Source organism: Helianthus annuus, chromosome 1 (genome assembly GCF_002127325.2).
Source record: "Helianthus annuus cultivar XRQ/B chromosome 1, HanXRQr2.0-SUNRISE, whole genome shotgun sequence".
Taxonomy (NCBI): domain Eukaryota; kingdom Viridiplantae; phylum Streptophyta; class Magnoliopsida; order Asterales; family Asteraceae; genus Helianthus; species Helianthus annuus.
The window spans coordinates 133,450,478-133,468,304 of NC_035433.2; the positions used below are offsets into that span (position 1 = coordinate 133,450,478).

The 17,827-nt window shown below is 36.1% G+C and overlaps 2 protein-coding genes across 2 annotated transcripts; one reads left to right on the forward strand and one right to left on the reverse strand.

The window, feature by feature from the left end:
* The first annotated feature begins 1,411 nt into the window (after positions 1 to 1,411).
* On the forward strand, positions 1,412 to 8,180 carry LOC110878839 (transmembrane 9 superfamily member 5). The gene is given in 7 exon segments (XM_022127219.2): positions 1,412 to 2,331; positions 3,968 to 4,008; positions 4,748 to 5,336; positions 5,441 to 5,572; positions 6,102 to 6,258; positions 7,091 to 7,575; positions 7,654 to 8,180. Coding segments are annotated over 7 exon segments (1,770 nt in total). The 5' UTR covers positions 1,412 to 2,182; the 3' UTR covers positions 7,871 to 8,180.
* A 114-nt stretch (positions 8,181 to 8,294) lies between these two features.
* On the reverse strand, positions 8,295 to 10,489 carry LOC110878846 (cytochrome b-c1 complex subunit 9). Its single transcript, XM_022127232.2, has 3 exons — positions 10,267 to 10,489; positions 9,159 to 9,206; positions 8,295 to 8,515 (listed from the first exon to the last, which is right to left on the reverse strand). The coding sequence occupies exons 1-3, from the start codon at positions 10,381 to 10,383 to the stop codon at positions 8,465 to 8,467; spliced, it is 216 nt and encodes a 71-aa protein (XP_021982924.1). The 5' UTR covers positions 10,384 to 10,489; the 3' UTR covers positions 8,295 to 8,464.
* Positions 10,490 to 17,827: the final 7,338 nt, after the last annotated feature.

Sequence of the window (17,827 nt, forward strand, 5' to 3'; positions counted from 1 at the left end):
AACGAAGCATATCCTCTAGGGTCTGAATAGTGCGTTCAGCCTGTCCATCCGTTTGAGGATGAAAGGTTGTACTAAGATTCAAATGAGATCTCATAGCGGACTGAAAAGTTTGCCAAAGACGTGAAGTAAAACGACTATCGCAGTCAGAGATAATGTCAATGGGTATACCATGACGACATATGATTTCATCAGTGTAGATTCTAGCAAGTCTTTCCACTTTGAAATCTTCATGAATAGGAAGAAAGTGGGCTAACTTGGTCAAACGATCGATGATAACCCATATGCTATCATGTCCGGCAGGTGTATGAGGTAGCTTAGTTATAAAATCCATAGCAATGCTATCCCATTTCCAAACAGGGATTTCGGGTTGTTCAAGAAGACCCGAAGGACGTTGATGTTCAGCTTTAACCTTTGAGCAAGTAAGACACTTCGAGACGTACACGGCGATTTCCTTCTTCATACCAGGCCACCAATAAGTCGTACGCAAGTCATGGTACATCTTATCAGCACCAGGATGAATAGAGTATCGGGATTTGTGAGCCTCATTCATAATGAGTTCAGACACGAAAAAATTACCAACGTATCATACGACCTGTTTAAGACACGAACACAACCCGTTAAGACACGGACATGACTTGTTTAAGACACGAACACGACATGTTAAGACACAAACACGACATGTTTAAGACATGAACACAACCGGTTAAGACACGAACACGGCCTGTTTGAGACACGAACACGACCAAATTGGGGAAGTTGTGAACCGAATTGGGAATGGTGGTGTTGTGAGAGTGATTTAAAAATTTGGGTTTGGATTGTGAAAAAGAACCACGTGTGTTTGTGTATAATTCATCCCAGGTCCCACGACTGATGACCCCATGTCCACACCCACATATAATATTTTTTATTTTTTAGTTATTAACATGTACTTAACGGGTCTTAATAGGTTAACGGGTTTTATCCTGTTTAGACACGAAACGTGTTAAGGTATTATCGTGTCGGCCTGTTTTAGACACGAAACCTGTTAAGGCCAAACACGAAACATGATAACTTCGTGTAGGTTCGTGTCGTGTTATCGTGTTCGTGTCAGAATTGCCAGCCCTAATATTGAGACTAAACAACTAGAGAGTTAGTTTGGTATTAGGTAATGGGCTTATGTTGGCATGTAGATTATAGATAATGGATTCTTTAAAACTCAAAATAAAAATACGCCCAAGTTTGGTACTTTTCTTTGTGGGCTAGTTTTGGGCTTGGATTCACGTTCCGGTCCTAACCAGTAACCAGTGCCTTTTTTGTATTCTTTGTCTTTTTTTTTTCCATTAAAGTTAGCCAAGGTACATTCCCTGTCTCAATAACGCCTTCACATGGATACCTTCTCGGATGCTCACAACCCAAAAACATCACATTTCTCTTTCCTCTCCTCTTCTCTCACATAATCTGTTTTGGGTGTTTTTACGCCTCTTTTCCTCTTCTCATCCACATCAGCCTCTTCTTCCCCACATAAACTCAAAATCCCCACTTGTCTCCTGGTGGTAGGAGACTTGGGTTCTCCAGTGGAGACTCAAGTTCAATCCCTACTTGTGTCACTTTTGGTGGATTAAAGCAATGAAGGATTTAAGCTAGGCCTTGTACGAGGTTGTTAATTCAAATCCTGAGCCCACCCGGGTTTTCGTCCTACCGTGTGTTACGCCAGAGAGTTTTGCTCTTGTGGTGACACAACGGCTGTCAAGTGGCAGCTGATATTATGGTTTCCCGGGGGAACGCCCAACCCAAACTCTGAAGCCAACGAGGGCCCGGTTAAAACATTATAGTCTGGTCAGAGTAAAGCAAAAGAGCTCTTCAAATTGGATAGTATGGTGGCCTAACACAAGAATGTCCTCGTTTAAGAAAAAAGAATGTTGTTTGCATTCTTCCCTTGTTGAAAACAAATTTTAACAAAATGCCAAGGACCATTATGACGTATAATCAAAACTTTGAGGGCTATAACTTGACTAAAAAAAACTTATGGCAGTCTTTTAATTGTCCATGATCTAACAGCTTTTGAAGAAGCTAGTTGACCACTTCGAAACATGTAAGATCAGTGATACTTTGCTCAAATTTCTTGACGAAATCAACAATTTTTCTTGAAACCCTTTTCAGTTTTGTTGATTTCCCACCAAACCCTTCTTCCAGATCATCTATTATGGGCCAATTCCGTTTCTTTTTGCTGCTATTGATAACCCTAAACCTCATTTTTCCCCAAATTACAGCTTCATCTTTTGATCATCGGTACAGTGTAGGAGATAATGTACCTTTATGCGCCAACATTGTTGGCCCCTTGAACAATCCCAGGTTAGTAATATGTGTGTTTCTGATTTCTTTCACTTTAATTTGTAAAAATGCCATGTGAAAAATCTTTTTTTTGTGTGTTAATCAGATGAATTATGTGCAAAAATGATATGGGTTTTGACTTTTAGGTCAAGAGGGTTAGAAAATAAGAATACCCATATGAAAATTTAGTTGATTATGATGAAGGGAATAGGGATTATATTTATTTGTCGGAATTTTGAAGTATTTAGATAAAATATAAAAACTAAAAACACTAATGAACTGTCGAACACAAACAAACACGTTACTGAACGTTCACGAACATAAATGAACGCACGCGGCCTCTGTTCATGTTCGTTCTCTTCGTTCATTTAACTAAACCAACGAAATTTCTTGTTTGTGTTCGTTTGTTTAGTAAACGAAGAAACACAAACGAACTTCCCACCGAAGGGTTCACGAACTGTTCGCCGAACGTTTGCTTTGTTTGCAGCCCTATACACAAATATTAATCGCATTTCGATGGCGTAAAATCTTTAAGAACAGAAACACACACTTCAATTTGATGCACATGTTTAGGACTTCAATTGGCAATATTTGTGTAGAGAAAAAATGTGATAGCTGCATTGAACTATATGAAGAGTAATAGACCTGAAATATCATGGCCTATGATATTACAAAACACTAGGTTTGAATTTTGAAATTATAAGTGCACTATTTGGAATGTTGGATGAAAGAGTATTTTAGTGGAGGCTTTTAAGTTAATGATTGAATAAACATGGACATCAAATTGAAGTGTGTGTTTCTGTTCTTAAAGATTTTATGCCATCGAAATGCGACTAATATTTGTGTATAGGGCTGCAAACGAAGCAAACGTTCGGCGAACAGTTTGTGAACCGTTCGGCGGGAAGTTCGTTTGTGTTTCTTCGTTTACTAAACAAACGAACACAAACAAGAAATTTCGTTGGTTCAGTTAAATGAACGAACATGAACAGAAACCGCGTTCGTTCATTTATGTTCGTGAACGTTCAGTAACATGTTTGTTTGTGTTCGATAGTTCATTAGTATTTTTAGTTTTTATATTTTATCTAAATACTTCAAAATTCCGACAAATAAAATATTTAATAAGTGTTAATGTATTATATATTTTGTTCATGAAAGTTTGTTTGTGTTCGTTTGTTTCCATTTGTGGTCATAAACATTAGTTTGTACTCATTTGTGTTCATCAACGTTCGTTTTTGTTGTTTCCTAAAATTAACAAACAAACACAAACGAAGATGGACAAGTTCATTTCCTTAACTATTAACTAACGAACACAAACATAAAATCTCGTTCGGTAAGTGTTCATGAACAGTTTGTGAACACATATATTTCTTAACAAACGAACACGAACAAGGTCGTCCGGTTCCTTTGCAGCCCTATCTGTGTAGTATATAAACTGGAAAAAACTTGTTGGGAATTTACGTATCATACATGCATACCCGTATTGGCGTATTATAAATCTTGAGCTAGGTTAAGACGACTTGTATAGTCCATTTCGTGTTCATCTTTTGGGTTCTGATTTCATGGTTCATGGATAAGCGATATGTTTTACAATAATCTATTAGATTGATTAGTTCGTGTATGTTTTTTCTCAAAGATGGTTTCCGTAAATCTCTTGCAGTGAAACGTATCAATATTACGACTTGCCATTCTGCCATCCAGGTTAGTATTTGGGAATTGGGATCATGCCTCATTGTAACAAATGAACAAATGGCCATCATGACCTATGTTGCAGTTTCTTTGAATGTATATATTTAATTTGTTATATGCTAGTAGGGATGCAAACGAACCAAATGTTCAGCGAACAGTTCGTGAACCGTTCGGCGGGAAGTTCGTTTGTGTTCGTTCGTTTATTAAACAAACGAACACGAACAAGAAATTTCGTTTGTTTAGTTAAATGAATAAACATGAACTGAGGTCGTGTTCGTTCATTTATGTTCGTGAACATTTGGTAACGTGTTCGTTTGTGTTCGATACTTCATTAGTGTTTTTAGTTTTTATATTTATTTAAATACTTTAAAATTCCGACAAATTAAATATCTAATAAGTGTCGGTGTATTATATATTCTGTTCCGAAACGTTTGTTTATGTTCATTTGTTTCCATTTATGTTCATGAACATTAGTTTGTGCCCATTTGTGTTCGTCAACGTCCGTTGCCTAAAATAAACAAACAAACACAAACGAACACGAACACGAACAAATTCATTTCCTTAACAAACGAACACGAACATTAAATCTCGTTCGATAAGTGTTCGTGAACGGTTCGCGAACACATATATTTCTTAACAAACGAACACGAACAAGGTCTTGTTCGTGTTCGTGTTCGTTCGGTTCGTTTGCAGCCCTATATGCTAGATATGTTCATATCTTTAATCCATAATTTCTTTAATTATTTTTCAGATCAAGTGATCCCAAAGAAGGAAACACTAGGGGAAGTTTTAAACGGAGATAGGTTGACCAACACCTTATACAACTTAAACTTCCGTGACGATAAAGTTGACCAACTTCTTTGTTATAAGAAGCTTAAACCAGACGAAATAACAAAATTTATAGCCGCTATCAATGCTGATTATTACTTCCAGATGTATTATGACGATCTTCCACTTTGAGGATTTATCGGAAAAACCGAAGATAACAACTGGGCAGGTGACGGGTCGGGGCCCGCGTATTATCTGTTCACACACGTCCAGTTTGATGCGTTTTACAACAGCGACCAAGTTATAGAAATACGCGCGTTTAGTGACCCAAATCATGCTGTGGATATAACCGACAAAACTGAAATCGATGTAAAGTTTACGTATTCGATAAATTGGAATTCAACGACAAGTGAGTACAAGAACAGGATGAACAAGTATTCAAAAGCTTCATTGTTGCCAACACAACGCCAAATTCATTGGTTTTCATTCGTTAATAGTGTGGTAATCGTCGTGCTCCTGATGGGGGTACTTATATTGCTGTTTATGCGTCATCTGAAGAATGATTTAAAAAAGTAACGTGTTAGTTATACTTCTTTAATCAACTACAATGAATTTATTATGACCCTTTTTATTTGTTTTTATGTTTTTTTTTTATTTCGTTGGTTTTTAATTGTAGATATTCTAGCGGAGATGAAGAACAAGATAAAGAAGTCGGTTGGAAGTATGTTCATGGTGATGTATTTCGATGTCCTTCACGAATGGCATTGTTTTGCGGTATTTTGGGCACCGGGACACAGTTGTTGACCATGTAAGCCACTTTAAATTCAACTTCTTAGTGTGTTGACTATGATTACAAAAACTCTTTATTACAATATTAATCTACTTTTGGGTGACTTTTGACCTATTTGACGTAATTCCCTTTTGAACTATTATTATATAATTTGGCCCATTTGACCCGTTTGACACCTTAATATGTGTGTGTGTGTGCTTAGCAAGAGGATCATGAGAAAACTCTTCTTTCGTGAGAAAACTCTATCAAACGATTGATATTTGTGTTGAATTATTTATGGGGTTTAGTTTTTAGGGTTTGATTTTTAAAGTTTACGGATTAGCTTTTAGGGTTTAGCTTTAGCATTTAGTTTTTGACTTTAGGCGTTAGCCTTTAGGGTTTAACTTTTAGGGTTTTGCGTTTAGGGTTTAGTTTTCTTTGGATTTAGGGTTTATTTCTTAGGGACTAGGGTTTAGTAATGGTTAGATAGAGTTTTCTCATGATCCCGCCCCTCTTAACATATACCTAATAATTGTTTAACGTTTAATAATATTTGTGTTTTCTACAGCATTTGCTTGTTGTTCCTTTTGGCCTTTTTTGGGGTCCTATATCCCTACAGTCGCGGAACGCTCTCAACTTCTCTCGTGTTGTTTTCTATTCTGACTGCCCCGATAGCCGGATACAACGCTTCTTCCTTTTTCGGCCAATTTTTCGAGACCGGATGGGTAAGTAATTTTCTTAATCGAACAAATATAACGTGTTTGTAATCCTTCGGTGCATGTTGACTTTTACTTGCACGTAAGCTAATTTTCAACTTTCAACATGCCATACCAATTTTTTGAATCCTATAGGTAAGGCTGCAATCGAACCGAACTTTCAGCGAACAGTTCATGAACTGTTCGGAGGGAAGTTCGTTGGTGTTCGTTTGTTTAATAAATGAACGAACACGGACAAAAAGATTTGTTTTTTAGTTAAATGAACGGACATGAAAAGAGGCTGTGTTTGTTCATTTATGTTCGTGAACGTTCGGTAACGTGGTCGTTTGTGCTTGTTTGTTTGTGTTCCTTTATGTATGGGGTTTTAAGTATGTATGGATAATTAGGTTGGTATACTTTGGCGGGATCTACTTAATGTATGTGATGTCGATTTAGTCAAAATTTAATATATGTTTGTTTCTGTTCGTTTATGTCCATTACGTTTGTTTGTGTTCGTTTGTGTTCATGAACGTTTATTTGTGTTCATTTCTATTCATGAATGCTTGTTTGTGTTCGTTTATGTTCATTTGTGTTCATGAACACTCGTTTGTGTTCGTATGAGTTCATGAACGGTTGTTTGTGTTCGGTACCTAAAACTAACAAACGGACACGAACAAGTTTATTTCCTTAATGAACGAACGCGAACATAAAATTCCGTTAGGTAAGTGTTCATGAACTGTTCGTGAACACGTGTATTTCCTTAACAAAAGAACATTCGGTTCGTTTGCAGCCCTTCTTATAGGGAAAATGGAATTGAAAATTAATCCAGTTATATGATAAAAAATATGTTATACTTTTGCAGGAGAAATGTGTTCTTTTATCGGGAATTCTCTACACCGGACCACTTTTTATTACCATGTTTCTTCTTAATACGATTTCCGTTTCAATCGGGGCTACTACGGCACTTCCATTCGGCACCATAGTGGTGATAATTCTTGCATACACTTTCATCGCAATTCCACTGCTTGCGTTTGGTGGGATAATGGGATATCGTTTTAGATCCAAATTTCAAGCACCTTCCGCTACAAAGATATCCCCGAGAGAGATTCCTTCGTTGACTTGGTCAAGAAAGACTCCTGGTCAAATGTTAATCGCGGGTCTTTTACCGTTTAGTGCAATTGTTCTTGAATTGCATAGTTTGTATGCAACGGTTTGGAGCTATAAAATCTTGACTTTACCGAGTATTTTGTTTATGACTTTCGTTCTTCTTGTCGTACTTACCTCACTTTTGAGCGTTGGGTTGACTTACATCCAGCTGGCGGTAGAAGATCATCAATGGTGGTGGAGGTATGTTATCAGGTTGACCTTGACTTTTGTCATCAAATGTGATTATTTGATTATTGATTATTTGGCTTTGTGAAATAGATCAATTTGGCGTGGGGGCTCGGTTGCCATCCTTATGTTCGGGTATTGCATCTACTACTATTCAAGGTCAAACATGAGCGGGTTCATGCAGTCAACTTTCTTCTTTTGCTACAATTTTCTGTTTTGCTATGCGCTCTTCCTGATGCTTGCTACAATCAGTTTCCGTTCATCGTGGTTATTCGTTCAGCATATTTACAATGCAGTGAAAAGCGAATGAATTTTCTTCGTTGCCCCTGTATGCACCGCGTCAACTTGGTGGTTCTTTCTGATTTCCCCGACAAATTTTGTAAAGTGATGCGACGTGATTTGTATTATGCCCGTAGCCATGGGTATATGCATGCAACTTGAGATATTGTGAGCTAAGATTTGGTTTGGTGTATGATGTCCTCAACCGAACCTTTAAAACCATCATCAAACCGCAAAACACACGACTGATTTATCATTTGGTTCAGTAATTACAGTTATTTTAGTTATAGTTTTGTTATTTAATTTTTGTAATCAATAATTTGTCTAATCATCTAATACGCATAAAACCGTGTTTGTCTCATACGACCTGGCCCCCTTTGCCGGCTAAAATATCATATGCCTGTTTAGAACACAAAAGTTATCATGATCTCCAATTTTAACCTTGTGCTTCGAAGTAAAACCATGCCCAAAAACCATTTAAAAGATGCAGCATTTAGTGAATTTGGTAAACAATCTCACAACATGAACAAACATACATACTTATTAAAAGTTTCATATGGCCTCTTCTAGAATCTTGAAAAGACGACAAAACAATCACAAAAGGTAATCAAGACATATGCTCGTCTCATTCCTCGGTTGGTCTCTGTCCAAGAACCGGAATGTCCTCATACCGTTTCTGCATAACAATGACAACGCGTTAACAAAAATTCATTTAGATTTTACTAACATATATAAACTTTAGAGGTGTTTGGGTGCTTTTTTGAATCCACAAAGAATAATCAGTCTTGAGTAAGCAATCTCAAAACTGCTTATTTCACCCTCAAATAAGCAGATAAGCATAACTTTCTTTATCCAAACACTCTAAAGTGCTCATCTGTTTTTAACAGGCGGCAATACGCAGAAACACACAAAGATACAATTATATAATGCATGTGTCGGTGTATGTATGGATGTGCACATGTCAATGTGTCTGTAAGTTCCTCATATATTCCCTCTAGATATTCCAAGAGCCTAAGAATCCGAGTTGGGTGGTTTAGAGTTTAGACAACAATGTTGTCCAGGTCCCAGGTGAATTTTGTTTATGATATTAAACATTATGACATGGGTACTGGGTAGTATATGATGAGAAGACAGTACCTAGAGTTCTACTTATACATTATTGGAATCTTATAACCTACAATACTTCGTTACGGCTTACGCATCAACCTAAATTGTTATCATTTGTGGTGGGTAGGTGTGGAATTTAGCCCGTCAAAGATTAAAAAAAATTTAAAAATTCACACAAAGTCACCCAAGTAAGTGCTAAACAGTAAACATACCCCAATATTGTTGTTCTCCCAGAGCTTATGAACTCCGTAGTCCACCGCCTGCAATATGTAAATCCATACAGCTCCATGAGTCACTTAAAAAACAGTATAAAAAACTTCATGATGCAATTACATTCAAAAGTAAACTAAACCAGCAACCTATTCCAAAGTTACATTTATTGCTAAATGCTACCGCCTATGTAGTTAATATCCCGATATATCAACCGATATATAAGTGATATATCGGTTATCGGTCCCTCGCCGAGATCGCAATACAAAATATTGGTCAAAATATCGGTACCGATAATATCAGCAATATTGTCCGACATTTGACCGATATAGGACCGATATTTGATCGATAAATCACCGATTTTCCCGATATCAGTACCATTCTTCTTATTTCTACCATTCATTTTTCTTCTTATTGCTGCTATTAGTGTTTTAAGTCTTAATTGTTAGTTGTTACTGTTAAATATTAGTGTTTTAAGTCTTAGTCAGTTCTTACTTGTTACAATTGTTGGTGTTAAATTGCTACATATATAAATTTAGCATGATATTAAAATTACCGATATCCCACCGATATCTCAAATATCAGTCCTTGACCGATATCCGATATTTTACCTCATTAACTACTTAGGCTACCGCTACGTTTGTTTCTGGCAACTAAATCATATCATTGGCAACTAAAACTGAACAAAACCAAACTGTTGGTCCAACGCTCCGTTACTAATGGTCTGGTTTCGTAGTTTAGGCGTTTTAGGCCGAAAAAACTCGATAATCACAAGTGTGCCCTAATAAATCTCCATCTCAAATTACATCAACTTCTGGTTCTCCATCAGTTAAAAATAATTCTAACTGCTATTACCTAATAACTTACAAATCAAAATCACACGCTGTTCCTTTAATCTTTAAAATTTATATAAAATAAAATATATATATATTATTTGTGTACGACGGAAAGCGTATGATTATGTAGATCTAGGTTTAAAAAAATAACGAACAAAGTAGTTAATCAGATCCTGAATTCAGTTAGTAACTGGCGATATGATTGTTTGAATAATGAATCAGAGGTAATAAGTGAATTATATAAATGGAATATGAAATTAGGGCAGGCATATACCCGTTCACCGAGAAAAGCGCCGGCGATGACGAAAGTGACGTAAACGGAGTTACGGCGCATGAGGACTTTGTACAGTCCTTCGAAAAGTCCACCGCTTCTACGAGCTGCCGAACTCATGGTGTTGTTGACGGAAATGGGAAGAAGAAGAGGAGGAAGATGAATGCTTCTTTTCGTCAAAGGGGCGATGATGGCTCTCGCTCGTTGCTTCCTTTACCCTATTTATATTTCTTAAAATAAAATCTAGCATCTTTTTTTCTTATTTTTTTAACTACATTTGGAAGTTCATTTGTGTTTGTTTGTTTTATCAAACATGAACGAACGAACATGAATAAAGGCCACGTTCGTTCATATATGTTCGTGAATAGTCGGTAACAGGTTCGTTTATGTTCGTAGTTCATTAGTGTTTTTAGTTTTTATATTTTATTTAACTACTTTAAAATTCCGACAAATAATATATTAATAATGTTAGTGTATTATATATTCTGATCATGAACGCTTGTTTGTGTTCGCTTATTTCTACTTATGTTCACGAACATTAGTTTGTGTTTATGAGCGTTCGGTTTTGTTCAATGCCTAAAATTAACAAACGAACACGAATACTTTCATGTCCTTAACAAACGAACACGAACATAAAAATTCGTTTGGTAAGCGTTAATGAACAATTCGTGAACACATGTATTCCTTAACAAACGAACACGAACAAGTCGTTCAGTTCGTTTGCATCCCTACCATTTAACATTGTATGAGCAAGGATTTGACTTCGAGTGTTTATGTGTAGGCAAACCATTATCAAGAGCCAAAGGTTTTTGTAGACTTGAAAAACCAACTTAACGCAGTGCTCCTTAACAGGGGACTCAAGTAACCAGAGCTTTTACTCGGGTCACACGAACCAACTCTCACCTTGGAATGGACTTACTCGGGTCACACGAACCAACTCTCACCTTGGAATGGACAAGCAAGGTTTTGCTTTTAACTCGTTCACAGATTAATGTGGGCAGTGGCGAAGCTTGAGATTTCCGACCGGGGGGACGGAAGTCACCGGACCTAAAAATTTCTATAAAAAGAAGGGTCGAAAACGTATATACCCAAAAAATTCTATACGAAAACTACATACTCTCCACTATTGAGCAAAAAGTTTGGGGGGTCGGCCGCCCCTCACGCCCCTTAAAAGCTTCGCCCATGAATGTGGGCTCAACTTCTAAAACTTCACAACTGCATCAGACTCCTTATGTGAAAAATAAATGAAATTTACGAGAGATTACCATATTTTGGCTATTAAATATGCTCTTATGACTTGTTATTTATATATCATGCTTAAACGCCATACTAACAAATGGGTTCAATTCACCACTTGTGGCCTAGTGGTAGGGTGATTTGGGTTCTTCAATAGAGACTCAAGTTCAATCCCTATTTGTGTCACTTTGGTGGATAAGACAATGATAGATAGAAGCTAGCCTCCTTGCAGAGGTGTCAGGCTCTATCCTGAGCCCATCCGTGTTTTCATCCCACTTTGTGTTACGCCAAAGAGTTCTGCTCTTGTGGTGGCACAACGACTGTCAAGTGGCAGCCGGGGGAACGCCCAAGCCAAATTCTGAAGCCAGCGTTGACTCGGTTAAGACAACATAGTCTGGCTGGAGTGGGACAACGGGACTCTCCAATTTAGGGAGTGAAGTAGCCTAATACAAGAAAGTCGTCGTTCCAAAAAAAAAAAATGGGTTCACCTCATAAAAACCAAACCATTAAACACCAAACAATGAGCTAGCCCAAATTGGTTTGAAGTTTCCTTTTTCTTTTGTTGGTAGACTATTCCAATAAGATGGAATCAAATCTGGTTCCATATTTATTTCTTATTTCTTATCAATTTTGTAATGTAAAAAAAAAACAATTTGAATATTGAATTTTTTAATATTGAATAGATTTGATGTAAAAGATTTATAGACGGGGTTAACCATTTGAATAATATATCCACATCTTGATTGAAATGAATTCTAACTTTCTAAGAATCTGACGAATAATTCGCCAGGGGATTCTAAAATTGCGGAGGCTTGGTTTGACCAAGCCGCTGAGTATTGGAAACAAGCTACATGTATTTTTATATAGTAGGATTGCCCTTAACAATAAAAGTGAAAGTTATGGCTATCACCGGTCACATTGCCATTATGGATTATCATCGGTCAATAAGTCATAGTTTAAATTAGAGTTAATTGCCCAGTTGGTCCATGTGGTTTGTCATTTCTTCACCTTTAGTCCCAACCTTTTCAAGATAGCATGTTTGTTCCCAGTGCTTCGCTCAATTGTTATTTGGGTAGTCCCTATACAGGATGGGCATTGCATATACAAAACTGAAATATGCTCTAATGGGCATTTAGAATACACTTTGTACCGGTAAAGTGATGAAAATTGTCATTGTTGTGTCATTATGGTGCTCCAAGTCTTCTTGAAGCTTGGTTTCTCCATTCAAGAGGCAAAAATTACACTTTTTGCTATCATATGTCTGTTGGGCTGTTCACATAACTGAAATCTTGTCAAAAGTTGAGGCCCAACTTTTAAGGTTTTGATGTTTTGAAACATATTAGAAGTTGTGTTTTCAAACTTATGGGTACCAAATTTGGGTACCATCTATCTGAAAGGGTGGAAGTGGGCATCAAATTAGACGTATTTGATTGTAGTTTTATACTAAAAACCATCATTGGGTCACCCAAACAAATAGTAGAAGGTTTGACTTATGGGCATGTTTGGCTTACCTTATTTCTGACTTTTTTAAAAGGACTTTTGGCCAAAATAACTCAGGAAATCCTGACTTTTGGCAAATCCTCCTCACAAACAAAGAAAAGCCAAACACTTATAAAAGGACTTTTACCCTCAAAATAAGCTAAGCCAAACACGCTCTATATATGATGAGTCGTACACTCGTAATGTAAGTTATAGCACACTCATAATGTTTTAATAGCATATAGTTACGCTCGATAAATGTTATGAACGTTTTATAACTATTGTTTTACCTTTTGGGAATCCCAATCCTTATTGAGATATTTGACAAAAAAGTTTGTTTATAAATATACTACTATAACATTTTTTTAAATGGATGTTACATTCATAAATAGTACGATTATCATATCGGGTTATGCCATCATTGACACCCCACATTAGAACTACAACGCGTACGTCATATCCTCCACAAGTAGAACCCCATACCATCATTTCTTTGAATCATCACATGTAAATCGAAAGGGATATCACAAATCTGTATCTTACATAAGCTTTAAATCCATATTCAAGTGGGAGCGGTGGCGAAGCTTGAACGAAAAAAACAGCGGAGACTGGACTCTCAAAATCCAAATCAATGGAGGCTGGACTCTTAAAAATCCAATATTTAACACTATGAGTGAAAAATCAGGAGGGGTCAGGGCACCCCTGGCCCTGGGCCATAAGAAAGTTGCGCCCCTGAGTGGGAGCACATACTGTCAACGTTGGTTGATACGTTTAAAATTGTGGAGTTGATATCCCAAGCAATGGATAAATAATGTAGCAGAGGGTTGTGGAGGGACGACAATGCCATTGCGGTTAGATATTTACATTCGTTAAGATCATGGGGTGCGGTTTCACTTTCCACACCCCATATAAACAACCACGTACACGCTACATCATCTCCACACGAATTCCACATAAAAGGGACGTTGTGTTCCAGTTTCAACGTGAGTGAAAATCGGCATATGTCTAAAGGGCTGTTTGGTAGCCTCTTAATGACCATTCAGATGCTACCTCTTAATGGTTTAAAACCTCTGAATGAATAAGAGGTAACCTCAAGTCTGAATGGTTAAGAGGTAACCTCTGAATGATAAATCATCACATGTCACATTCTTCTACCTTCTCATTAGTAAAATTCTTAATGGTTCCATTAAGAGGTACCATCTTAATGACCATTCCACACCACTAGCCTTGATTCCACATTCTTTTCCCACCTCTTCCACGCCCGTGGAACTCTCCACAACACCTCACACCATGGAAAGAGAGGGGGAATTTGTGGTTTTTAAACAAAGGAAGATTATAAAAGTGTAAATAACTTTTATCCTCACTTTTGACCTAATATAAATCACAAGTCTTTTTTCCTATACTTTATATATCTATTGATATCGTTTTAGTTCCTTAACAACCTTAAACAATATTTATTAAGGTATCATATCATGTATTTTTATCAATAAAACATTTTGTACTTTTATTTACTTCGAAATAGAGCTAGCAACAGGTAACCTGTATAAGACATGATTATGTAAGATTAAATTTCGATACGCAATTAATTATTCGTTTATGAACGAATTGAGGAAACTAAGTTTTGTATCGAATACATTCATGATATGCTTAAGGATCCTATAACTGAAGGACTATTACCCATAAGTCTTATTAAGAGAGCTCATAGACGGGTATTAATTAATGGTCGTGCGCAATTGCATATCGTACTATGAATGACTAAGTATTAGTTAATTTTTCCTCATCAGTTTGATTTTGTATGTCTCTAAGAATATGTCAAGTCGACATAATGGCATATAGACAAATAAAGTTACAAATCAAACAAAAGGCTTATGCATATTTTGATCATGACGATTAGGTCTTAAATTAAGGCTATAGTATGACTAATGGGGGTCCTGAGTCGAATAATGATTCAACGGCTGTATTTCTCTGCTATAGTACTTGTTTAAGGCTAAAATGAATGTTAACTCCTGATCGGGCTTATCTAATACTCATAGTAAATGATTACTCGGCTAAGTGAGAGAATGTAAGATTAAATATATTTTATGTTATATTTAATCTAGTAGCCATTATAATCATTTACATAATATAGATCAAAATATATAATAACCTATTAAATAATTAGTTGGTAATTGTTGATGGGCCAAATTACTCTTATTAACTAATTAGGGTTTCCTCTTGGGTGCATATATAATGAGACTTATGTAGAGGTTCTAAGGTTAGACACATAACCTAATTACTCACAATAACAACAATCGACCTCCTCTCCTTAACCGATTTCCCTTTATCGGTTTCATCATCACCTTCATTAGATTGCACCCTAAGGAGGAACCAGACCAAGCTGACAATCATGTCAAACACTGTTGCTGCGTCTCCATCTGGATTTTCTGCTGGCCTGTACTGATGCAATCAAAGGCATGTTTTCATGTTTTCCATCATGTGTAAACATAACTGATCCTAAAACTTGTACAAGACACCGCTCCATCACGATACTGTTCCATCAAACTTGTCTCCTTAAAATATAATGCTACTCTTACAAAAGTTTCGTTGTTGCTTAATTGTGGGCACACTTAGATTTCTTACCTAAACTAACATAATCCTCAACAAGAGAATCACAACAACTAACGTCATTAACTTGTTTCTCTATTAGAATTTGTTGGTCGTTAAATATTGACCCTAAGCATGTTGAGTTCCTAAAGATTTCTAAGGTTAGTGGGGGCAGTCGAAGTCCTTATCATGACTTGCAAGGAATACAAGAGGCGGGGGGAAGAGTGTCATTAAATTTCACTCCGAATTTAACTCCGATTACACCTCTTGTACACCATACTGCACCAACTCTTACAAACTTAGAATACTGAAAATGATAGCAACCTAACCAAGAGCTGATCCATAAAACTGGAACTTCTAATAAACCCAATAATCAACTCAGGTGGTCATCTAGGTTTAAAAACCTACTAATTTTGATGATTACATAACCTCTCTAACTGAAGTTGAAATGGATTTTGGAAAAGTTTACTGATCCTATCTCTTCAAATTAAGCCATTATCGTCAATCAATCCTCTGAATGGAATAAAACTGTTTTCTAGTAAAACTGATTTTATGTGTCCGTATAACGTTTGGGATTTGATTGAATTACCTAAGAGTGTTCATAACTAAACCAAATCCTAATATAAGCGTTAAGACACAAAGAAGCATGATTGATTGTCAAAGGTTGTACTCAGGAAGAGATAAATTATTAAAGAATCTTTCTTACATATCTAACAAAGATTTCTTTGAGGATCATCACTGTTCTGGTAGCTTATAATAGTTTTGAGCTACACTAGATGAACATTAAAACAATTTTCCCTAACAATTGGCTGACACATTTACATGTTCATAAAACAACCTGAAAGTTCCAAACTGAAGGCTAAAGAACAGTTTGTCTATAAGCCAATAAAATTCATATATGGGTTAATGCAAACATCATAATGTGATGAAATCTTAACGTAATTATTTTCATCAACAACCAAGTGGATTAATGTGCCTACCTCAAGATGAGTGGGAGCAACTAAATTAAACTTGTCTATATAGATGGTATTCTTTTGACAAGTATATGTTACATAAGTCAAAGCATTTTTAACACAAACTTTGATATAATAGATATCAGAGATATCTCTTACGTAATAGATATCATAACAAGCCGAGATAGACCAAATGGGACATTAGTTCCGTTCCATAAGTTTAACCTTAAATGGGTCCTTACATATGTAACAAACAATACTGCTCTCCTTTAGAGGATAATAGGATAAATGAGATTATTTATTTACGCTTCATTAATTGGAAGCCTTATGTAAGTTTAAGTCTATACTCGTTTATATATTACTCACATTGCAACACACTAGCTATGTCTAGATTAATGTGAAGCATCTAATGGAGTATTACAATATCTTTAAAAGAAATGAGATACTACAATTTAAAGAAGAAGTGAGAATTAAAACCGGTTTATTACTCTAACTTTGTGATATTCAAAGATGACAAAATGTAATTTCGGGTATATCCTTATGTCGGCAGACAAAACCTATCTCATGGAGGAGTTATAATGCACTGATATTAACAACCTAAGTTATAACGACATAATATATTCACTAAATGTTGTTGGAAATTTATCAGTGGACTCATAAGTTTATTAACTCCATATAATTAATGTTTTGAAGACTTAGTGTGATAAAGTCAGCTACCATGACTCCTTGAACAGTAACAGTTCAAGAGGTGCTGCATTAAATTTCGATACGCAATTAATTATTCGTTTATGAACGAATTGAGGAAACTAAGTTTTGTATCGAATACATTCATGATATGCTTAAGGATCCTATAACTGAAGGGCTATTACCCATAAGTCTTATTAAGAGAGCTCATAGACGGGTATTAATTAATGGTCGTGCGCAATTGCATATCGTACTATGAATGACTAAGTATTAGTTAATTTTTCCTCATCAGTTTGATTTTGTATGTCTCTAAGAATATGTCAAGTCGACATAATGGCATATAGACAAATAAAGTTACAATTCCAACAAAGGGCTTATGCATATTTTGATCATGACGATTAGGTTTTAAATTAAGGCTATAGTATGACTAATGGGGGTCCTGAGTCGCATAATGATTCAACGGTTGTATTTCTCTGCTATAGTACTTGTTTAAGGCTAAAATGAGTGTTAACTCCTGATCAGGCTTATCTAATACTCATAGTAAATGATTACTCGGCTAAGTGGGAGAATGTAAGATTAAATATATTTTATGTTATATTTAATCTAGTGGCCATTATAATCATTTACAT